We start from the raw sequence: 25,603 nt of genomic DNA, 5'->3' as shown, positions 1-25,603 counted from the left end.
AAGGACCCAGCTGATTGTCTCCAAGGTCTGGTCCCTTAGGATTACAGATTGTAAACACTGGTGTGTTTACTAGACAGAAGGGTGAAGGTCTGGATGTTTTTGGAGGAGCAGTGGGATGAAGACAGGCTGGTTTAAAATTAGGTTTGGTTTCAAGTAATAACCTCACTACAAAGCTCTTTTCTTTTCAGCAAATTTCAGAAATTTGGTACAGGCCTGAAGATGAGCTTCTCATTCTTTCCTAGAGTTCCCTCAAATGAGAGCTGGCATCTCTCATTACATGGACTGCAGGCTCCAATAAATCACAGGATACAGTAAACTGAGCTGACTCCTAAGTCTTACCCATAAGATCATATTTCTTTAATTTTGTCACAACCTGGCAGGTAATCAGAAAGAAAAAGCCCTTGCTCTTGAGCTTATGGGAGCTCTAGATATACAAAAAGTCCTGAAGTCATTCCTGCTTGACATCTCACAAACAGACTCAGTATCTGCAAGCAAGATAAACATATTCATGGTGGGGAAAAAAATCTGTTAAACTAAAATATGCAAATGCTTTCAGGCTTGCATGTCGTTGATATTTTGGAAAGGTTTTGTGCGCCCACGATGTTTCTCCTTTCAGGGATGGTAGGGGACATGTCCAAATCGCTACCTCAGCAGCTGCTATTCCAAATGGTGCTCCACAGCCCCAGAAATGAACAGCACCAACTTCCTTAAGTACGTAGCAGTGAATAAATCTGTTCTGAAATGTTTACTCTGGAACAGTCTGATCATCAAGGATGTGGAAAGTCAGCATCAGACTAAGTAACTGCTAGAACATAAATCCAGTATAACACTGTTCATGTGATTGACATCTCTTGCAGTTACTTAACTGCTTTAAGCATAAATCTACCTAACCCCAAGCCTAAGCATAGAAGGGCTTTTCATCTGGGGGAAGACAGTACATGTGAGAAAGGAGGAGTAAACAAAAAGAAATCTATCTAAACCTTACTGACACAAAACATGTTGTAAATGGATTTGATAAAAAGAACCAAAAATGTATAAGACAAACTAGGACACACTATTACACAAAACCAAAACAAGGTAAATGATATGAAGGGGGGAAAAAATACATCCTTTATATGAGGTCAAGTTCCCAATGAGGTCTGAGGAGGGACTGCAATGCATTTGCTGATGAACAAAGAATGTTTCCTGATGAATCTTCTATTTTTTTTCTATTTAGACTTTAATTTTATTCATGATAGTAGCTGAGTGGTTCCATTTTTCTGCCTAATTTCTTCCCAGTTGTGAAACAGGTGCTGTGAAGATTAGTTAAGTATTTACAGGGTGGTGAAAAAAAGAGTTTTTAAAGAAATCCTGCTGTTACCAAGCTTTTAATTATATATTATAGTATTTCCGGTACTTTTGAAGTTAATATACTTCCTACAAATCCTAGACAGTGATGGAGTTTTCTTTTATAAAACACATCCATTTCAGACAAATCTATGTACATTTATGCTTTCTAGATGCTTTGGACACTTTCAATCAATACGCTACTGCCAGGAGTCAGTGTGCCATTTTCTAAAGCTGCTTAAGAGGTGGAGCTGAAAGCCTTTTCCTGTAAAGTGAAAGTAAATTACACTACTCAATTACACTTACAATCATTTTATATTGAGTTTTTTCTTACTTAATTTTTGAAAAGTCTATTTTCAAAAGCTTATTATGCATATTGATAAGTCAAATAAATTCTTTTTAAAAAAATCAACCTGAACCAGACTCTCCCTCATTTTCATCACTTATGCTACAGTACTTGCCAATAACTGTGAATAATATAAATTTTAAGTTACACTTTTCAGTGAATGTATTTATTACTGTCACATCTGAGCAAGAGGAAGCAATTGTAACACCAAGTGATGACACACACTCATCAAACCAAAAGAGATCAAAGGATCTAAAACAAACACAAGACAAAAAAGGTTTTCCACAAGCCAAAGTTCTCTGCAGTGACTCTTTAGAGAAAATGTGCCTCCTTCTTCTCGGTTAACAGAATTAAAGGAGAAATGGCTCGTGGGGGGCAGGGAGCAAATTTCTGCATTTTCCTAAACATTCTCATTCCTTTTAGCTTCTTAAACATCACATACACGTTTTGATACATGTCATTAGCAAAAATGGTGCCAGTTCCTCACCATTTCGACTGTAGTTTACACACACTTACCCTCATGCTCCTAGCATTTTTCAAATTGCAAGATTTTTGTTCCCCCAAGAGGCATTTATTCTATATTTATACAGTTACCAACTTCTCTGTGGCTTTTTCACCTGATTTCTATATAAGTGTATTGTCAGCATAAATGATACAGTAGTGATTATAATAGCCTGTTCAACAACATTCAGCGAAGTAGACCTCCAGCCCTGACTGCACCTCTCACATGCCTATGAGCAATTCTAACCTGTTTTGTTTAGCAAGCTTTTACTCTGAAATTAATCATCTTTATCTCCGTTTCATCCTTTAATAGTTAAACCATCATGTGATCAGCTCTTGGGCTAAACAACACAAAACTAAATAAAAAGAGGAAAAAACCCTTGAAAATGGTAGGTTCAGTTTTAAATTTCTGATGCCAGGAATGCATTCTGTCTCTGAAGAAAGGGAGCAGTGAGCTTCCAAGAATATATCCAGCAGAAAGGAAAATGAAAGATGAGAAGCTTAGTGTTACTCAATGAATGAGTATAATTAATGCTGTATTTCTACACCTTTTAAGTCAATGATCTACATTACTATAACATAACTGAACAATGTTCACGAATAGCTGTTCCAGAATAACTATTCCATAATATTTCCATGTCTGAAATTTTTTTTCAGTATAGCTCTTACAATCTTTTTTTTGAAAATAGCTTTCATGTGCAAACAAGCCCATATATAACCTGTACACATTTGCCATATTTTGTAGTGCTAGAGGAAATGTGTTGATTTCTTAAGTTGCCAGTGCTTAAAGATTTACTGCTACATTAATCATTAAAAATAATACACTTAACTCTGGTTTTGCACTTAAACTTCATTTCTTCAGATTTACTTTTAAAATCAATGGTATAAGGCAATTTAATGGCTTTGGGAGGAGAGTTTCATGGGTTTTCTTTCTTGGAGCTTATTGAAGGAACTAATCCATCAATTCTGAAAGGAAATAAAACAACTGTTTAGCACTGTGCAAAAGTGCTAGCCAGCCTTGCTACCCAACAGCATGCCCAGAAACCCTCATGTATTCACAATACTTCTTCACATTGCAGGAGAAATCACCCAAACTGCGATAGGGAAAGCCACCAGATGGTCACTCCAGGCACCATGTGGATGGAAATGCAGCTCTTGGAGAGTTCCATAAAACCCTGAAACTTTGCACCATATAAATGCTATTGTATCACGTGTACCAAAAATGCCACCACAGCACAGGATAATTCTTCACTTTGACAGTCACCTGTTGGTTCAGATGGAGGAAAAGGGGCTGCAACTTAAGTTTTTGTGGCCAGGGACTGATTCTATGCCTTAGAGCTCATCGGTTTATGCACTCACTCAGAAACACCAGGTAAGGCCTGAACGCAGCATTCAACATTTTCTATCAGGCTTTCTCTCTCCCATGCTTAGTGCACTCATCCACTACCAAAATGACCAGCAATTCTACATAAGAAACCCATACATTTCCACCCTGGTAAATAATATGGGCTGATACAGCAACCTGTTTTGTAAAGAGAGTTCAGGATCCTGATTCTTCTTTCTGTACAACCAAATTAAAAACATCTAATTTTCTTTTTGTCTACATAACTTTGTGAATACTCACCAGTATAACATCTCTTACCTCCATCCTCCTTATCTAACTTTATTTTTCAATGGTTTACTGATTTAATGCTGGTTTTAGTGTCATAATGGAACAGGAGAAAAAAGCACGCCTGTCAATTGCTATTTCCATGGCTTAATATATCTTCCAGCCTTAAATTTCATTCATGACAGTCAGCTCTATTTCATTATTTATAGTTATCTCTAAACTTGAGCAAAATTTCCAACATACACCAATAAACTAGAGATGAAGGAGCATGAGGAATCTTAGAATTGAAATTTGTTGATCAATTTTTTTTTAAGACCTCAAAGGGTTCAATATTCTTTCAGTAAATACATTTGTCAACATGAAACATTCTAACCACATGCCTCAGGTTGCAAAATAAAACAAATAGAGAGCTATCACATCATGACACTAAAAGCTGTTCATCATCGTGGTTTACCTGGCAGAAAGTCAGGAGTTATGGAGAGTATGCTCCCTCAAGAAGCAGGTATTTATAGAAATTACATATAATTCAGACCTTGTACATAATCCTTGGAAATACATCACCAATGAACAGATGTGTTTTATATATATATATATATATATATATATAAAATAAATAAATTTAATATTAAATAAGTTATGTGCTTGGATGAGGGGAGTTTTACCACATAGCTTATAATAATTTGTCCCGTGCTAACAGCAGATGCTACTTTAATGGAAACTGCATAAAGATACTCAGAAAAGCAGCTATCGCATCCAGTAGCTGCTGATTTACTAACTCAGTGAAGTGGGAACAGAAGGGACCAAGCAGCTTGAAGGGTCAAGACTTAACACCTTGTCTTCATAAAGGGTTTTTCATTGACAAACCAAATCTTCTACAAATAACTTGTTTAGCTTTATTACACTTCTGTGAATTACAAAAATTTGATTGCAACATTAAGCTTTCTTGTCAAGCCCTAAATCTTGGAGCTTTGAGGAACAGTATATGAAAAATTCTGTTCTAGTTCTTGAAAGTTCATTAATTGCTAGCCTTAATTTTGGAATCAGTAAGAATGAAATGTGATCCAGCTGTAGCTGGATCATAAATCCATCTGGTTCATGTATTCACAAGGCGAAGGAGAAGAGGGAAAAAGCCTTTCAATCAAAAAAGAAAGGAGCTTGAGACAAATTTATATACTTTTCAGCACAGCAAATGATTAGTAAGATTTTCCTATCAGGTCTCCTTGTAACACAGGTGCAGGTTTTGGTTTTGTTTTTAACCTGCAAAACATAACGTCAGCATTTCGTATTTTAAACCTGCCCCCAATTTTTCCCCTCTTTTAGGAGCCCTTGGCTTTAGAACTCAGGACTAGAAGTAAAGGTGTGCTGACTCAGCAGCAGTAACTCCACCAGCCTGACAGATAAGAACGGCAGTGACAGGTCAGATCAGTAGATTATCTCCCACAGTGACTATCAGCGGATACATAAGGAAGTGTTAAAGAATACAGCAGCTTTATAGCGTACATATTTCACCAGCTTCCCAGCTCACATACAGCTCAGGGACTTCAGGCAGGGCTGCTATCATTGTGCTTATCAGCAGTAGATGGATCTTTCTCCTGCAAAGTTATCTAAATGTGCTAACAGCCCAGGTCAGCCACCAGAATCTCTAATTTTCCATACCAAAGAGGTCCACAGTTATGTGTCTGCTCTAGGCAGTGCCTAATCCTCAACACCAGGAGAGGATATGGTTTGCTATTAATTTATTCATGCTTTCACACACCGTAACTGCTTAAAAATGGGACACACAAGGGCTGACACTGCCTGTGCAGCTATGGCACTGTGGAATGTGTCAAAATATCACAGGTGCTACATGCACAGAAAGGTAGGGTTCAGCCACACAAAAAGTGCCACTCAACTGGCTTTAACAGCAACCAATCCAATGCCTTGGAGAAGCTGAGAATTGAGAATTTTATGTGTCTCTCACAAAATGAAGAGTCTGGGTCTCTCATGATCCCCCCATCCTTTCCTCTTTCCTTTGAGGCAATCTGATTTAGTTTATTGGGAAATTAAGGTGGAATCAGGGCAGCTTCAGACAGCAGAAAAATGTGACAGCAATATCCATGACTTTTGATGGCAAACTTAATGCTGAAAGAGCTCTTAGGCTTCTTTTGCTTTTGACCACAGCATGCATCCTCTGGCACACTGCTGGAGAAAACTAATTCCAGGGAACTTCTGCCTGCCTTTGCTAAGGCTGTGCCCCCTATACCTTTACATGATGTGTACTTGCCATTTTTCTTCCTTGCCAGACACAAAGCCAAACATTGAACCAATTGATCTGTCAAGATAAGACAAATTTTTAGCAATTAAACATCTGCTCAACAACTGAGCCGCATTTGCAAACTGAGGTCTCCATCTCTCCTAACATCCATTTTTGTTCCGTGATGAAATATAAATTGTAACACCACAAACACACCACTTCATCTAAAAGCTACAAGTGATGTTTAAGCAGCCAACAAGAAGAAGAGAAGGAAGGAGAGGAATAGCTACATGACAAGCTTGTGAGAAGAAACTGAGAAATGTGACTTGACACACAGGTCACGGCAGGTGACACGTGATTTAGTGATGATAAGACAGTCCCCACCTAGTACTTTCTACACTGTCAGTAATAGCACCACACTGGAAACACCTTGTCTCCATGGAATTGGACTGCCTGATAAAGATATCCTCAGAACAGATATCATATTTACTGAACTGATTCTTTTGTGATGACCTTGATCAATAATACCAGAAGCAAGGCATGTGATACTTGTGTATTCTTCTGAATTTTAAAAACTCTTTAACCTCTCCTTACCTTACCAAGTACATCAGCCTGCACTGTCAAGTTTCACTGGCTAACTTTGAAGTGTGTTAATGTTATGAGAGCACTATTGCAACATCAGTTCCCTTCTGCAGGGATACACTCACCCTCCAGCCCTAGGATTTAGACTATTGCTGAGTGAAACAGGGTGATGAAACAATTATTGCTGAATTCTGCATGATTCATAGTTGGTAATAACCACCTCCAAATGCAACATTCAAATTTACATTCTCATAATCAAAGGTCAGAAAAAGACAGCAAGAATGGGTCATTATTCATAGCAGTTAAAACTATACATTTACACTGGATACTGTATAATTCTTAGACAAACTGTGACTACACCTGTAAAAGATGTGATATTTATAGAATTTCAGATTTGTAGCTTCTTGTATAAATCCTGCTACATTTCCCTGCAACAAAAGTTTTTCGTACAATATAAATGCGCCATTCCCTAACACAGAGTTCTCCAAATATTTAATCTCCTCAGTATCTCTTCCTTTGGGAGAAGGAGTGACAACAGACTGGCTCCTCAGCATGGGAACAGCTTCTGCCAGCATTCAATGCTGTAAGTGAGGCCAATCCAGCCAGTGCTGCCCTTTAGCCGAAGGTATGTATATAAACAAATCAACTTTGAAGAAAGGTTTTATTTTTTTGTCTAAAACCCCAGGTTTAGGACTTGCCTATGTACCACAGTAGCCAAATCATTATGATTTCAGACATGTAAAACATTATGGACATAGGAATACAAGAGATCTCATTATGACATTCACCACTGTAAAAATATTCCTGCCTACAGTCACTCAGCATTTGGCAAATGTAAGCTTCCTTAGAACCATCAGACAGGAGGCAAGAGCTCCAATGGAACGGATGTCCAAAAAGGTCACCAGCATGACAGCGTGAAAGACTGTTCACCTGATCCTCCACATATGTCTGTGAGACAGGCAGATCCCTAAGAACAAGACTTTTGCTTTACAGAGCATGTGTGTTTATAAGCTGAATTGTGAAGTAGACATGCATTGTACCAGTTTCCAGGCTATTTTATTCTCAATAATTACAGCCTACATGGTCAGTAACTAACTGTTGAATCAATAACTACATCAGAATGGAGTACTATGGCATTTTTCCTTTTTGAATTTTTATTATTTTTAATAAGAATGGTGAGTTCTTTGTAATCATCAGATACAAAAGATTTTAGCTTTAATTTAGAGCAAGAACACCCTGGCCAGCAGAAGCTTGGCATGAGGAACAGAAATAAAAAAAACAACATTATTGCCCTTTTAAAAATCAAAAGCAGCACCTTATCAGCATAATGACAGCATGATTTCAATAGCTTTCATGTGCCAGTTTCACAACACTATTTCTATTAAATCATTAAGAATAAACATCTATTTTCATTTACTAATCTTTTTCCCAATTAGAATCTCTCTGAATCTCTGTACAATAGTAATTTCATTTCTTCCCACTTGCTTGCATCTTAATTAAAATCGGTCCATGTTGACTTTCATTTTTATAATATATCTGCCTATTTCACATCATAGCACCTTCATGACCCCCAGAGAGTCATGAGCCTTTAATATTTTATTTTGACCTTGTTAAGTCACTAGAACCATCAAAGATTTTTCTTCCCTTGATAAGCATTTTTTAATCCTTCTCAAAAAGTAGAGGGTGTGTAAAACCCCACAGTGGAGAACTATGCTTTCTTTAAACAAGTCATGCTCATTTATTTTAAAAAACCTAACAATTTGTTGCCTTTCAATTTATTGCAAGTATTAGTTTATGAACCACAACATTAATTATTAATTAATAAGGATCAGTTCTTAAATGATACTTAAAGGCCTTTTCCACTGAGCTTGGGGACAGAAAAATGTTTCATTTTCAATTAAAAAGAAAAAAAACATTAATAATCAGTGACTTTACTTTGTAAGTCTTCTATACAATATTTGAGTTTGAAAAAAGAGGGGACTGAGGGGAGAAGCAGCTATCTTTCATTAGAGCAGCGGACCCAGTTGAAAAGTAAAAATGCCCTGACAAAACACACAAGCCCTTCTTGGCCTGTAGCAGAAAGCTTGCCTTTGTGTTTTAACTCCATCACCTGCTCTACTGACAGGTACTACTCAAAATGCTGACAGCACAAGAAGAAGCACCAGTTCAGATGGGAAGCAGAAAGGTGCTGAGCTATCCTTTCAGCCTAACACCTGCAAACTTGTCTTTGGAGCTCAAAGAAGAAACAAAATACTGGGTACACTGGCATGTACATTTACATATTTGCCTTGGGTTCTCACCTGAATTCCTGCAGTGTTGCCACTCTCACAGCACAAGCTCAGGCTCATGCAAAGGTTTTGGCACACTCTGGGTCCTGCTGCTGGAGGAAGCCTGATTACACCTTATCATTTATCAAGCTTGTATTTGCATTTACCTTCAGTGTGGACCCTTCCCTGACAGACAGCCCAAGCCATCCAACCAATCCACCTGCCACAGGGAGGGTATCTGGCACAAGACCTCTCAAGCAGAATGGCAGCTTTAAAAGCCAGCTGGCATTTATGGCCACATTGTACTAACTTTGGATGGCATAACTGCACGAAGAAGTACAGGGCCTAGAAATCCCACTGCACTGAGCCTAGGTGGGAAACATGCTGCATTTCTTACTTCTTTGAGAAGCAAAGCAGGCACAGCCACAAAGGTCTCTTCACTCAAGCTTCTATTTACATTCCAGAAAGTCGAGTCTCAAATTCATCAGTTCTGTATAATCAGTATTTGGCTACTGGGTGGAGGAAACTGGAGGCAGCTAGTGACAAAGTGAGAGAGGTGGATTGTTTGCCAGGAAAAAGCTGAGAAGTTTCAGTAAGAGCAAAGAAGTTTTTAAAAAGAAAGATTATAATGAGTGAGAATAAGGATCAATACTAAGATGGGCACTGGCAAAGGAATGTGTATTTTAAGGAGACTGCAACATGAAGGAAAGCATAAAAACATGCACAATTTTCTTTAGAGGATAGGAGAGAGAGAAAAGATGCTGCTTGCAGTTAAGTCAGCGCTTCATTTAGGGAGAAAAGCAAAATTTAGGGGTTTGCAGTGAATACAGCTAATAGATCACCTGGGTATGTGTTAAAGAAGAGATTACAGGAAGGTAAAGTGGAATTCCCAGTGGAAGTAATTATAATATCAGCTTTTTATACCAAGTCCAGATTTATCTAAGGTCTAAAAAAGAATACTTAATGTAATTGCTTACCATGCTCCCTTCTTCCCTCGGAATATTACCCTTCTTTCTCCCCCAGCCACCTCAAATACAACAGCTGGTAGTCAGGGCAGCTTAAGTTCTGTTACCAAAAGTAGAGAGCTTGAAGAAATGATATATAAAGAAATACAATATAAATACCCATGGCTCTCCTGTAGATTTTGTTACCCGTGAGTGCCAGCTTACTGAAAAAAGTCCTTCATAGGCCTCTGTCAGATGGGGCCTGTAACAAGAACCTAATATTATTGAACCTATAATTAGCAGCCTCACAGTGGCTCTTGAGATGAGCAAACAGACCACAGACACAAGCTCTGAAGGAGGGACTGGTCCTCCAGCTGTGAAATCAAAGGAGCAACAGCCTCCTAAGTATGAATATTTGCTTTACTACCAGTGGATAGTTGAAGTCATAGCCCTCCATGCATCTTAGCTCCCCATCTGTACAACAGCTACAGCTCAACACCCTGCCATGACACTGGGCAGTAGTGCTTATAAATAACCACTCCAGAACATAACCAGATTCTCACCTTTAATGCAGACACAAGATTAGGTGAAGACTATAAATCCCACTTGTACATTTACAGAAATATAAGTGAGCAAGTAGAATATCTACACCATAAAGTTCTTGGGCAGCTTCCTCACAATAAATATATTTGAACTGTTGAACTTTTTCATTGACACAAATTGGCAGGAATTGAAGAAGAAATGCTACATAACAAATGGTCACTTGTAGTAACACATTATCGAGCTCTGGCAGCATCAGTAAGTAGTGGTAGAGCTGAGTTCTGCAGCATGGTATTCTGCTATCAACCTCAAAATTCACTTCCTTTTTGTGTTAGTATTCTACTGTGGTAGTATAGCCTTCCCTCTTCTGTGGAATAGAAATAATTACACTATTTAGAAATCTTCATATTGGCATGTTAAGCATACATATAAATTCTACCAAACTGAGTTTTAAGGCAAGACTGTTTGTTTAGACCATGTAAACAGAATGCTGTAAGACTTGCTGAGTTCTGAGAACTTAAACCACAGACAGCCAGAATACAGCTGCACATAGTCAGATATGGTGTGTCTGCTAACATTGGCAACTTTATCCTGCTGCAGCAAATTTAGCTGCTGATTAGTATATGCATAGAAGAAATATAGATTGAATAAATTGGAACAAAACCAAAAACCATTCCAAGGTCATAAGTTATGAAAGTCAAGGTCACTCAGTTGCTTTATAAAATAAATACTTGACAGTATTTATTAGTTGTACTACTGTGGCACCTAAGAGCCCCAGGCATGGGCCAAGGCTCAGCTGTGCTCACGCTTGCAAAAACACAAAACAAAAGACAAACCACAAACCGTTGTAGGCCATAGCTAAGGGCTTCATACAAAGCAGGGTACTGTCATGTGTCAACTCCTGATGTGCATCTTTTTATGATGTACAGCTAAAGCCTAGATCTCAGTTCCTTGGCTAGATGTTATTTTTGGCACTAGATGTACCTGATGAGCAGGAGGCCACCTGGAGTTGGATGACATCAACTGCTCACACCAAGGATGTATCTGAACTCCCACTCTTCCCTGCATTTCAGGCATTTGAACAAACTCTGCAGGGCATGCACATCTCTCAATTCACAAGAAGGATCCTGAATTCCAGATTTAGCAAAGCTAGAAGGGATTCAGAGGGATGCATTCAGTATCCTTCCACAGACACTGGAGCAGTATGCAAGAAAGACCATGAGATTCATGGAGCAAGGGAGCTACACACTTTCTCCAAGCTGGGGACGTGCTTCGGCAGCTTAATGGTTAAAGCACCAAGGAAGAGAGTCACAGGTTCCAGTCTGGGCTTTTAAAGTTGTTTCTGGTTTTATCACATAACTTAGATGCAAAAATATACAAATGATGCATAAAATAAAACTGCATTGCCCAGATGAGTACCTCCACAAATAAGCCATAAAGTTGGCTGTATTCTTGCTTATTTTCATTTTGGTCTTGCAACTCTTGCATTGTGAATGTGAACACAAGGCAGAATTTCTCATGCCTACTTCGTTCAGGTGCTTTTGAGTCGAGGCAATAAGGGCTTGCAATGTTTGTGTTTTTTTGTTAAAACTATTTAAGAAATGTTTTTAGTACCTAGTTCCTTCTTTGGATCTGTTTGTAAGTGTTGAACACTGGAACAGTGGCATAGAATATGTTGTGTAAGTTACATACATTGTCTTTTAAAAAATGTAGTTGCTTATTGGCCTTTACATTTATTTATATTTTGCTAGAGTTGTACTGATAGTCAGAGAAGCTTGTCTGCTGTTCACAGCACATACTGCTATGTTTAAGAAATGCTCTTAAAAATCTGTCTGGCACCTCAAATAAAACACTGAGTCACAAGTCCCTTGAACCCTTAAGTTGTTCATGCTTCTATTTACTCGTTCAGCCCACTGAAATGCCAGGATGTTACTCTCAGCCAATTTCTCATAACTTAAATATTACAGTAACTGCTCGTGAGCTAAGCAGCAGGCAGTGGTACTCTTGTATCACTGCTTTCAATTTCAGGCTGCCCGGGTTAAAAACGCACCGTAACTTTTCTGCCCTCCTGCGGGTCTGCAGCGCAGCCAGCCCCCCATCGTGAGCGCCGCACCGCACCGCCTCCCAGCCGGCGTCCCCAAAACCCAGAGCACGCACTAGCGCCTCACACCCGCGGCCGAAACCCTGGGGCAGTCCGTCACCTGGAGCATTTTTAATCTGGATGGAGAATTTAATTGTTCCCAGTCCTGCAGGAGTATTGAAAACGCGACTTGTGCCACAACACCCACCAAGTGGCACGCTTGGCAACCCCCGCCCGCCCCAGAGCACCACGACGCGCCGGGTCGCGATGCGGAGCCAGTCCTGTGCCGCGGGGACCACGGCAGAGGATGCGCGCTGGTCTCTGAATGCCCTCCTCACCCCAAGCCCCGCGGCTCCCGGGAGCTCCCGGCACCGCGCCGGCCGCGGAGGCGCGGGGGCCGCGGGCGCGCCCCTTCCCGAGCCAGGAGGGATGCTGCTCCCCTGGACAGGGAGCCGGGCGCGGGGCTCCCCTCTCCCTCACCCCACACAAAGGCACGGCAGGGAGGCGGGGAGGCGAACCGGGCCCCGCCGCGCTTCCCCCGTCCCGGTTTCCCCTTTCGGTGCCGCCTGAGGGACAGCCGACCCCGGGCAGGGGCATCGCAGCCCCGGGGGAGCGCCCGGCGGGGCTCGGGGCGCGCCTGCGGCGCGGTCGGGGCGAGCGGGACGGCGAGGCGCTGCAGACAGGTAGCTCCCTGCTAAAATGGAGGGAGGGGAGAAATGCGGCGCTCGCTGGAGAAACTTACCGGAGGAAACCGACGAGCCGGACAAACTGGAGTTACTGGATGCGGCCATGGTCCCTCCTCCTCGCCCCTTAGCTGCGAGCCCCGCGTCGGCCCCCGCTGCTGTCCGGCCGCCGCTGCCGCCAGCCCATCGCAAAGTGCCGGAGCCGCGCCGCGCCGAGCCGCCGCCGCAGCCCGCGCTCGGCTCCCCGCGCCGCCGGGGAGCAGGAGGCGGCGGCGACCCGCCGAGCCGCTGCCGGCCGCTCTCCGGGGCTGGGCGAAGCCGCTCGGCAGGTCAGGCAAAGGGCCCCGCGGCGCTTCCAGCGCCTCTCTCCGCCCTGGGGAGCAGGGCTTACCTTGTGACGGGGACGCGAGAGCCGCCCTGCCAGCGCCTTCCCTCGCCTCCTCCCTTCCCTTCCCGTCCCTTCCCTTCCCCGCCTCCTCGCGGGCAGCGCTGACAGCCCGCCGGGGGGACCCGCCGCAGCTCCCCTCACGCACACAAAGGAAGCGGCGGCGCTGCCGGCCGGGCTGCCGGCCCCGGCTGAGCGGGCAGGGTGGGTCCCGCTCGGGCGAGCCCCGGCGGCGCGGCAGCCCCGCCGAGCGGCGGCCAAGCCCCTTCCCCGCCGCCGCCTGGCACGGGGCTGGCAGCGAGCGCGGCTCCCGCCGTGTGCCGGCCCCGTCCCGGCGGGGCGGCAGCGCCTGTTGAGCACCTCGGCCGGCGCTCCCTCGGCGGTACCCCGGGGTCGCTCCGCCGACCCCCGCCCGCCGCGGACCCCGCTGCTGCGCCGCTACGGCTGGGGCAGGGCTGCGTCCCTCGCCGCCCTTTGTCCGCCTCCTTACCCCGCGGGCTTCCCTCCGTTCCTGCGGGGCTGTCCCTCCCTCCGGGCAAGCGCCCACCTTCGCCTTTTTTCGTCTTCATTTTTTTTCCTCCTTCTGACATCCGTTTTTCTTAGTAAAAAACCCCATAAAACAGGCCGACGCCAACAGGGGGTTTTGCCCTGCCAGGTGCACAGCGAGTGCGGGGCTCCGGCCTGGCCACAGTTTGGGTTCTCCCTCCCACGTCCCCCCGCAGCGGTCCCGGCCCGGGGGCTCTGGGGTACATGGGGGGCGGCTGCAGCATCCAACGGGGCCATGGGAGGGTCTGGCCGACCAGCCGGGTTCGCAGCCCTGTGTCTTAGTGTGCAAGTGGGAAAGAAGAAGAGCCGAGAAAGCATCACTTGAAGGTTTCCGCCGGTTGTCTGTCCTTCTCATTCCCTTTTCCAATGTTTTATTGCCAGCCAAAGCTTCCATCTCACTTTAAAAACGTGGGTGGCTACAGGAAGGTGGGCGCCCGAATGGCATGGCACACAGTCTTGCTGGCACGGGATCTGTAAGAAGCTTAAAACCTATTTGCCATGACGCTGATTTATGAAAGCCTTCCATGTTTCATAACAGGGAGTCTCTAACACAAAGTTGCTTTGGGAGCGAGGAAGCGCATTAAAGTTTCTTTGGCCTTACCCACCCAGCTCCTCCGCGTCCCAAACCAGCGTGCAAACCGCCTGCCCGCTCTATAACCCGCGCCCGGCCGCTTCCCTTTTCCCGCGGAGCCAAAACGCGGCCCGAGCTCCCTAGAAGCTGCAGCCCGTTCCCGTTTTTTCCTCGGCAAAGCAGGTCCCGAGTCCCCTCTAGCGGCGGAGGCGGCGGCGGCAGCGGTGCCGCTGTCCCGGCTGCGGTGCCGCTGCCCCCGCGGGGGTCCTGCGGCAGCGCTGGCAACGCCGCCGAGGCCAGCTGGCTTCTCCGGGTTTTATTTTGTCACCACGGCTCGCTCCGTGGTGAGGAGGAACGAGCTTTAAACCAGGCTTTAGCACTAACTCCATTAATCTGTAAATTGCCACGTACGGACATAAAACCGGGACAGGCGTGTCACTGCTTTTTGATCTGTGGCCAAATATTTTGTGTCACGCATCTTGAAGACCGGATGTTAAGGACAAAATGAGAAAGGCAGATAGGTCATAAAACCAGGCTGATACCTGGGATGTAGGAAAATACTGCAATAGTACAGTGAACACCAAGACTGTCCTAGTAAATTCTTACTTGCAATGTGTGTGATGTTTCAAATAGTCAAACGGGGATTCCCTTGTATCCTACGTGGTCGTTTTTCCTGCTCCATCTGCTATATCTCTTTCCAGTGTTTGCCTCCTTGTAGCCTGCTGTGTCTTCATTTTCCCCTCCATAATCTAGCACTCTCTTGCCCTCATGTCTCTCCAGCAACTCTTGGAGTTGTGTCTCAAATGATTGGTGAAATGTGGTGGTGTTAACAGCAATGTCAGAACCTGCAGGGACAGGGGCAAATAACCTGAAAGAGAGAAAACCCCCTCATTCTGCTGAGACTTAGCAGGCAGAAAAGAATTTCCTTAACTAATTTAAATTATCTTTCACCCATATATATATCTGGATAAATCAAGAGAGCAATTTATTCAGCGAATGATTATTCCAGATATCCCAGTAATTGAAAATGGTGTATTTTGTATCCAAAACCAATGAGTATGAACATGTTTGGTTATGAGTGTGTGTACCTTTGAAATTATCAACCGGCAACTGTTGGCAATTTTTGTGGTAACAGCAGGTATGAGGTTGTGTAATCTCAGTTGCTGCAACACTGAAAGGTAAATTAGTAAAGTTAAGTGAAATGTACTGTAGATTAAAAGAAACTCACTTTTCAAGACAGGATGGCCTTTTTCTTGTTACAAGCAAATAACATAAAAGCCATTGAACTAGAGGGGAAATTACTACATCAAAGGGGAAGCAAATTTAAATGACAAGAAGTAGTCTTGTTATGTGCAAAAAGTGCAAAAGTAAAGACAATGCAATAAAATCTCAGTTCTATTCTACAGAAACTGTAGTCTAATTTGGCAGAGCCCAGATATATCCATTACTAATGATATAAACACTTAGTATCAAAAATAAACTTTAAACGGTAAACTCTTATGTAAACTATTCCTGGGCTTTCCATAAGTGTATGCTTCATATAACTGATAAAATCTGATAAAAATCTAATAAAAACTGATAAAACTTTACCCTCCCTATAGAACTAAATTTATTGCCTGCTTCCATGATATCGGCACTTTGATGAGAAGTCACAGCTTCCGAAAGTTTTGAGGAACTCAGAAAAATCACATTTCCTTATGTATTATGACCTTACAACACTGCATTTGACATTGACAGTGAGTTGCAAAGGAAAAATATAAAATTGTATACTTTGCATTAAGCATGAGAAAGATCTGAAAGCTTTTCTGGTTTTCATTCCTGGGGAAGATTCCTTGAAGATTTCCTTGCTTCTAGATTGATTCAATCTTGTTTTACTGACACAGTTACAGTGTTTGTTTTTTGGGGTTGTTTCTTTAGGTTTTGGGTTTTTAAAATCTTATTTAATTATTTATTTTTATTAAGAGATAAAAGAGTTTGTTGAAGAACAAAGTTTCAGCAAACCAGTCCTAGTCTATAAACCAAAGACGTGAATGCCCGCCTAATGCTAAAACTCAGTTAGCAGCATGAAATTTGAAATAATTTAAATATTTGACTCACTGTGGAAGAGGCCATTGTATTCCATAAACTAATAGATATGGGAAGCTCAAGGTAATAGCTGGAATATTAAAGGAACACAAACCCATTGCTGCTTGATTAAAAAAATGAATCTCAGAAGATACCTAAAGTGTTTCTCCAAACTTTCAATGTATAAGATTATTTCTGTAGCCTAATTATCCACTCATACTTTGGCATGGTGAAACTCCTTTTCAAACAGTTCACACACATTTTGCTCTCCAATAAACAAAAATGAGTGAACACCATGGAATTACAGCAAATAATAAGTCTTGCAGGCCAAGAACTGTTGAACCAAACACAAAAAATAAGTAAAATTATATTAGAAAGTTACTTTCTTTCACCATGAGTTTTGAAACCTGTTACTGTGTAGGTACAGACATAATTTCATTGTCATGCAAACTCTGGTGAAAGAATGTATTTTGGTAAAATTGTAAGGGTAAGCAGGGTGAGGACCTGCATTTGGAGAGCCATCGGTGCAAAACATAATGACTTTGACAGCTGAGGACATGTCTGTGCTGCTTTTGTGCTGTGGAGTTACCTCTGGAGTGGCCTTGGTTCCCCAGCTAACTGGTATGTACTAGTTTGTGTCCTTATTTCAAAAAAAGGCTCTGCAGATGAGAAAGGCCACCTGCCTTCTGCATGGCCATCACTACCATAGCTGACTTGCAGTGACTTTGTGAAGACAAGTCCTAGCTGACAAATAGTTGATAATGCTCCCATGTGATAAAATGTCCCTTCTATACAGTGGGTTGAAAACCTAGAAATAACAAATAAAGGAAAACAGGCAGAGCTGTGCTGCTTTCTCTCAGGAAGCCAGATTTTTGCCTATTGACCAAATGGCTCATTTCATAGCTAGGTATCCACATATTAATTTGCTGGTTTCCTCTCATTCAACTTTAGACATAGTAGGCACTTTCACAGTGGAGGAAAAGACCTCTGCATAGAATTTCTTTCATTTTACTGACTTGGCAGAATGCTTCCTGCTGCAGAAAAAGAGATTTAAAACACAAGTATAGATGAGAAAAAAAAAAGTCACTAGATAAGGCCTGCAGTAACATGAATCTCTGTATCAGCCTGGATTACTTCATCTGAAAGAAATTAATCCAAGGCAGACAATCATTTATATTGCTATATTTGAGATGTTAAAGTCTCCATTATACAGGGACATTTCATAATAACCCTCCTAAAAGAATCTGGCTTGAAATCAGCACATCTTGAGCCTCCTCAGCCTCAAGCCCTCTCCATGCCATATGACAGCCAAGGTTTGTGTTGCCTTCTGGCAGCCAGGCCCCTGTAGGTGGCTGCAGCACAATCCTCAAGGCCCTTCTGGTTTTGCAGTCACAGCATCAGGGATTAAGTTTCTGGAATCTGCCATAATCCACAATATCTGACATTGGCTGGGATATTGTAGCAGAGGAGCAGGGGCTGACTGTGTGCTGTAAACTTTCACCTGGCAGGGAGAGCAGCAGTTTGAATCCCAGGTAATGAATTCATTTCAGCATGAAAAGTGGCAGTTGTTATTTCAGTGTGAGTGTAGATAACTTGGCAAAAATGTTGGAATTTAATTAATTATGCAAATAAGAGGAAAGTGAAGATGTTTGGCTGACTGCTCTGATTACGTAATAGGTATAGAAATATAAATGTTCTGTGTAAGACAGCAAGACATATGACACAAAGATTTAGTGTGCAAAGACCTAAAATTCTAATCCTTCCTTTGATGTTTATATTGCTTAGCTGGAAAGGGAGGAAATGCATTTTTCATTCTTTGATGCTGTGAAAGGGAAAGGCCTCTATAAGCAACATATAATCCATATTTATATACTATCCACAGTACTTGGGAACTTGATTCAATATAAGCAGAAGCTATAATAAGAAAAATAAACCAAAATATCAATAAATAGCAGATGCACACTGTATTTGGGTATGAATAAATTATGTGAGTCATAATGATTGCAACAGCAGGTGGTGGTGTAGTTCAAGACTCTCTGCGATTTCTCACTTTTTTCCTCATACTCCAAAGAGGAAGGCTTGAGACCCCTAATGCCTGGTGCGGTTTTTAGCTCTGCACCTTCAATTGGTGAACAAACTAGAGGCATCTATTGAATTTTATTAGCTCTGCAAAAAAACATGCAGCAAATGGGCTGGTCATCATTTGTGAGAGCTAAAGCTGCTGCTATGACTAATTTATGAACATCCATCCTACTTGTCCTTTCCTCTTTCTTCCTGTCTCATACATCCTATTTTAATTAAACCTCAGATAGGGAGTTTGCTGGGGTAGAGAATTTCCTTGTTATGTTGATTTCAAAGTTTTTTATTGCGGAGCTCTAAGCTGTAGTTGGAAACTGATAAAGGTTTTGAAATTACCTGTCAGCTATGTAACTGCCATTAGATTTTATTATAAAAAATAAATTATACAGAATCAGTTCAGGTGAAATTGAACTTCAGTGTGTTTTACCATTCTTAATAACAATCAACAAGTTTCAAATATTTTGCCTTAGAGAATACAATTTGAAAGTCCTGACTATTTGCAGTATAGTTCTCTTTTCCATCATGATTATGTTCTTACTTTGGAACATGACAGTGTTTAATTTAAATTTTTCTAGAGGTGGAACACAAAGCTACTAAATATTTAACCATGTGTCTAATTTTTTTACTGAACCATAAAAACTAATAATTTTGGACAGAGAAACTCTTTGCTGGTCCAGGCAACTAGTATTAAACAATTCCTACACACACAGGAAAAGAGGACTTTTCTCCATGGTTTTGTATTGCCTTTCTCTGAACAGAATAGGTCCTTATCTACTGTGAAGGTCATGTTTGTATAAGAGCTACTTTCCACTTCTTATAATTATTGGAAGCAATTGCACTACCACATAATTTGATGTAGGTGAAGAGGTGAAACATACAAGAATAGAAACAATTTTGATGAACTTAACAACAATAATCAGTCTCCTTTTCTGAGTATTCTAATTCTTATCTTGCTATGTATTAACAAACTCAATGAGAAGTATGGGCCTAATGGGCATAAACTGAGATTTTCATATAGAATTGTTTCAAGTACATCACACTTTAAAAGAAACTCCGTAGTGTACAATGCATAGCTTTTATTAACCTTTGGCCTTTTCTCTAGATTGCCGTTTAAATAAATTCTTTTCCTCGTAGTTCAACATCTCTCCTTTCTTCAACCTGCAGTAAAGTCATCACGTTGAATTCCCACTTTCCCAATTACCATGACAAAGCAGTGATATCAAAGCCTCAGATTTACTCTTTCATTAAGAAGCAAGAAAGAGTGGGGTTCAGAACAGAGCTACTTCAACTCTCCTGTCATCTTTACCTTGTATGTGAATTTTATGCATACTTACTAAGATTTAATTAATGAATTTTTTTGCTATTTAAGCCTTCTCACTATTTCTTGGTATTGACAAATTTTGGCTGATGGATTTGAGAACAGTTGAATGCAAAAATGTATTCAGATACTCTACATTCATAAATAGTGGTAGAACTGTATGTTTTGTCACCTGAGTTGTGTGTTATGAAGCTTTAGAAATTAAACCAGCAGTTGTCCAAAATAAGTTCTATTCAGCTACAGAACTGAAAATTTCAGTTCATCAGACTATTGCAAAAACAAAGCTTTGCTCATTTATTTGTCGAAAAAAAATTAGTCAAAGTATCTATTTAGAAGTTATTTACTTCAGATGTTCATGAATTATTTATCTCAATATTTCTCCAGTTTAACTGTGATACCATATTCCCTTAATTAGCTACAAATATCTTAAATTAGAGAGGGGCAGCTACTAGGAGAGAATTCCCATATTAATATGGGTTTTATTTATAAATGTTTACTGCTCCTTTACAAAATACTGTCTAAATGTATTGGGTATACTTTGCAATTTACAAATATAAGCTGGGGGAGCCTCAAACTTGGCTGTTTTATTCTTCAATATGTTCAGATTTGGATGCTCTGTTTTACATATGTAAACAGAAACCTTACAGCATATAATGGGTTTTGCAGTTGGATTCTTTATTCTTCTTTTAGAGACTTGGAGGTCAAATGTAGACATTTTGGATGTTTGATTGGACCAACATACCATTCATCTATGTAACACAATTTCCTAAAGGCCTACTGACATTAACCATCCTAGATTCCAGATGAATGCATTTCCCTTCTCTTCTCTACAGTTTTGCCTAAGAGGTAAAATCAATACACAGCTCCATGTTTCTCCCTGAATGCTTAGACTGAAACCTTGCCCCTACTGAAGGCAGTAATAGTTTTTCTCGCTGACTTCAAAGAGGCCAGTGTTTCACCCTTCATTTCCCTGCTGGATACTGCTTTTTCCTTTAAGCTACCACATATCATAAAAATTACTGTGCTTTGAAAACTATAATGCACCAGAGTAAAAACTGCAATGCCACAAGGTAGTGTCAATATTTTTTTTAGTGCAGTAGAGGGAGGAGGAAATAAACCAGGAGAGACAAATCTTCCTAGTCAAAAACTGAAGCTTTTGTTGCATTTATAAATGAAAATACATCCTTTCATACAATAAAACCCCCATACACCTCTTAGTACCATTCCACCAAGGACAGTCACAAGATAACCACAGGTTTACCAACAAATCTCTTCTTATAATTTCTCAGTCACGAAGAAGGTTAGAAATGGGATTTTGAGCTCTAAGGGGTTTGAGAAAAGTGTAAATATCCAACATGTTCTGCAGGTCTTAGGTATTGAACCATTATCCTGGCAAAACCCAGATTTTAGTAAATTCAACTTCATTTTAAGATATGGCATCACGGATTACCTTGCTTCTTTAGTTAACTCTTCCCAATGATTTATCTTCTGCCTGAGATGCTTTGCTGTAGGTTTAAGCATCCACACCAAATATATATATAAGGAAAAGAGGATCCAGATTTATCTTTCACTCAGAACCAGGTAAAGCTATCTTGTATGCAGACTATAGACGACTATGGATGAGTATAGACAGTGAGCAATAGGGATAGGAACTCTAACAATTTGAGCTGTTGGCCCTTTTTAATTTCCTTAGTCAAGTCCAATTAATTATGTGACAATCCTGACTTTCTTTGAAGGGAAGGCCAGGTCTTGGTCCCAGTGCAGAATTTCTGTATTTCTAATCCTTTTATTTGTGATCTGAGGGGGATGATGGGGTGGTGTGTATTTGGACTTCAAAGATAAAAGCTCAGCTGAAGAAACATTTTGATGAACAGATTGTAAAGAATATTTCCATAAGTAGTTTGCTATAAATATGTATATTTATATATGGTCTCTACCTACAAGGGTAAAAGCACAACTGAGGAAACATTTAAATGAAAAGCTTGTAAAAATATATACCAGATGTGTTTATATATATATATATATATATATAGCCTGTAGCATGAGTAGAAATTTGCTAAGTAACTATCTAAGCCTGACAACGGAAAAAGCTGACAAAGTAAATGAAGGCAAAATGAAATCTCCAGTTTAAAACCACCATCAGAGGTAAACAGCCCCATCAAAAAGGAAATGAATGTCTCCTGACAGTCAAGCCAGGAGTCTATCTGCAATACCTGTCATAGCTCTTATCTGGTTTTGGTTTTTTTTCTAGTTGGATTAGTTTGTCTGGGGGTTTTTCCTAAGGAAAAAAAGAATGCTTGATTAAGCTAATTCTTTGGCTTACTCCATTTGGTGCATAATTAACTGAATATTGAATAGTCATTTTGCATGTTATATAAAATCAGCTTAAGTGGACAGGAAAACATTCGGAGTACAAATGAGCTTTTATCAGTGACTGAAGATCCTATTGTCTATGATTCAAAAGGAAAGTAAACAGAGGTGCCTATACCCAACCTATCTTTCATTCCATTGATGTAATAGGGAAACAAAACCTTGGAAGTCCTGCTCTCATTATTATTCTGACATTTTGAAGCATGCAAAGACATTATGTGAAATGCAAATTTTAGGGAATTTTATCAGAGGCAAGCACTTCAAATGGTTTGGTTCTAAAATTGCATAATAAATTAAAGTTACAATTGGATGAAAGCTATGTAAAAGAGTCATAAATAAGTGTCTGTGTGCAAACAACATTAACATGTCATAAGCTCAGCCGGGCAGAATGGGGGCTGTAAAAGTGTTGAGGATGATTTGGTTCAGTTGCAAGTTCTTGGCTACAGAGAACATGCAGCGCAGGATTTCAAGGCTCAGGCAGTTCCCCAGGGAATGCTGTGAAAAGAAAGTTGAATGACATTCAGTTAAAATTCTGCTGTGAACACCAATAAAAGGACAACCCTTTCAGGGTCTTCAGAGGTTCTGTTTAGCAGTGGTTGGTTTGGACAAGTGCATAAGGATCACTGTGTTCTCATAAAGTTCAGAAAATTAAGAGAAAGAGCTCTACCATAGAAACAGCAAAGTATTTTTATGTCTTCAGAAGGAAATGCCTCAAAGAATGAATAATTAGATGGAATGACTTGCTAAAGACCAATCTCTTATATCACAGTTCATCCTGAAATGAAAATGGAAGTAACTGGTACAAATGTTAAGGATTAAGTAAAAACACATCCCACTTCAGGAGTGCCAATGGGAAACTGAGGAAATTTGCCCATGGTTAATCAAGATTAACCCTCCACACTCCCCAAAGTTTGTAGAATTACAGTCAAATGTAGTGTAGGGCAAAGAAGGTTTTTCACCAGCCTTTATTTGCCCTGTTGGCTACCTCTGACAGCACTTTAAAGACTCTCTTAAAAAAAATGAATTAAGCAAAATTTTCCTTCTTTTACCCCTGCTGGGAAGAGCAGCCGGTAGGAAGAGCAATGGAATTTCAAACAAGCCTGTGCCATGGATCTCCCTAGTTGAAAAAGGCAACAACTGAGAAGGATGTGCTTGTGTGTCCATGAGACACCATCCATATACACATTTGTGAGTGTGTGTACCACTGCTCATACACACATAGCCTCAGGAAATCCAGAAACATTTCGTGACTGGCTGGATATGAAGCAATTTTTCTCTCTACACTGATACAGAAAAAGAAATAATTTTTGTGGTCATTAGAAAGCCGCACATAATTTTCTTAAAACATTTTGCCACATCTGGAGCCCTATTTTCCTCTCCATAGGCTGCTTAACTCTTATTAATATCAATGGGGGTTATGCACACATGTGGAGAATAAATTAGATTCTTCATTGTTTCCTTCTGATAAAATTAAATGTTCTTTCCACATGTTAAAATTAACTCACATACTGTTGTTCTCAGGGAATTGGAAATAGAGAGCATTAGTTGCTAGTTGAATCTTACAATATTTTGTCTCTTAAAAAAAGACTTTTTACTACTTCTTTTAGAATCAGAAAGTAGTTATCAAAAGCTTCAGTTAGAACTTGAGTTTTGTGACTATTGATTTCATCTTTGGGCTGTATGGAAACCTTTCTGTCTCAGTATGGTGCATTATTCAGACTAGATTTGTGATAGTAGTTTCTTCATACCGATAAATGGCTAACCTCTTTTCCATTCAAATTTTTATCAATCAATTCTTATTTCCTTTTTCCATATTTACAGACATTAGAAGACAAATGTTTCTGTCACAGCCAGTAGTGGGACTGTCTCAACTCGTTTTCCTGTGATGCTTGTAAGTGAAAAACACTAAATGAATTTTCACTTACACGAATTTGAGACACAATTTAATACCATCATTATACAGGGAGTCATTATTGTGCCTGATTTAGTACATGTAAGATGCTGGGAAGGATTTTATACTCTTTGAAGTGGTTTTTTTGCAGGGCAAATTATTATATTTATAGAGGACCTGTTAATATTTATCCTTGAGATTGCATCCAAGAAATAGCTACAGAGACTATTCCATAGACCTTTCGCCATTTTTAGAACATGGAATGCTGATCATTAACATTCAACTCAGTCGTAAACGCCATTCCCTGAGGGATGATGGCATCAAATAAATTAGACCAGTTTCTAAGAAGCTGCATCCCCTATGGATCTTTCACTAGCAGAGAATGATTAAGCTTTATAACTTCCTAGGACAGCAGTGGAGGTGCAGCTGCAAATGGAAGAGGAATAGAAGAGCGTGTCAGTAATGCCTGCCTAACTGTCCCAGAAGTGGTGTGAGGTGAGGGAATGCCTGCAACTTGAGAGACTGAGGGATCCTGTAGTATTGTGAATCTCTTGTTGTAGATACACTCTTGGAAAATAATTTGACAGAACTCTACTGAATAAAACATGTGTGAGCTCAGCTTAAAGCCTAAAAGTCAAGAAAAGTGAAGAAATCAAAAGAGCTTGTACCAATGCCATCGACAGCATCAAGAGGCAGGATTCATTGAAGTTACTCGACTCTGCAAACAAGTCAGTATTAACAGATAAAAACTTATGATCAAATTAGCAGATGAGAAATTACATAAGAAATAGATTTATCAAAATCTAGAATCAGCATTATTTTTTCAGTATGATTTATTTTAGTGTTTAGTAATGTGGACAGTAGTTTTTCACTGCAATTCATGAACGATTTATACTTTGATTTTTTCTGAGAACTATAGTTAGCTCTCCTAAACTTTGGGATTTTGCTTTGTATTATAAGCTCACTATGCCACAGAATATCTTTATGACCTTGAAACAAGATGCAATCTTTCGATGTTTAGTTGCACTTTTTAGATTTTGTCTTGGTTTTTCTTTCTAATTGCAAGAATATATCTCAAAATAGGGTGGAAAGTGAAAACTACGGTTTGTGATCTTTATTTTTACTCCTTGATTTGATTTCTGAATGTCTTTCAGGCTTAACTAGGGTTTGACATACCTTCTAGGTCCTTGGATGATCTAGTTTGCGAAATTGTGGCTCAAGAAGGGTTACTATGAACCATCCAAGTCCCCCTGGAATGAGTAGGATCC

General features: G+C 40.6%; 1 protein-coding gene across 1 annotated transcript in view; it reads right to left on the bottom strand.

Moving 5' to 3' along the window:
* CHN2 (chimerin 2) overlaps positions 1-13,309 on the bottom strand; it is a 158,655-nt gene extending 145,346 nt beyond the window's left edge. The window contains exon 1 of the mRNA XM_036406589.1: positions 13,171-13,309. Coding sequence (XP_036262482.1) covers positions 13,171-13,219 — 49 coding nt within the window. The 5' untranslated portion in view covers positions 13,220-13,309. The remainder of the gene's footprint in view (positions 1-13,170) is intronic.
* Between the last annotated feature and the right edge of the window lie 12,294 nt (positions 13,310-25,603).

Source organism: Molothrus ater, chromosome 1, assembly GCF_012460135.2.
Source record: "Molothrus ater isolate BHLD 08-10-18 breed brown headed cowbird chromosome 1, BPBGC_Mater_1.1, whole genome shotgun sequence".
NCBI lineage: Eukaryota > Metazoa > Chordata > Aves > Passeriformes > Icteridae > Molothrus > Molothrus ater.
This window is presented reverse-complemented; position numbering and strand designations above follow the sequence as displayed.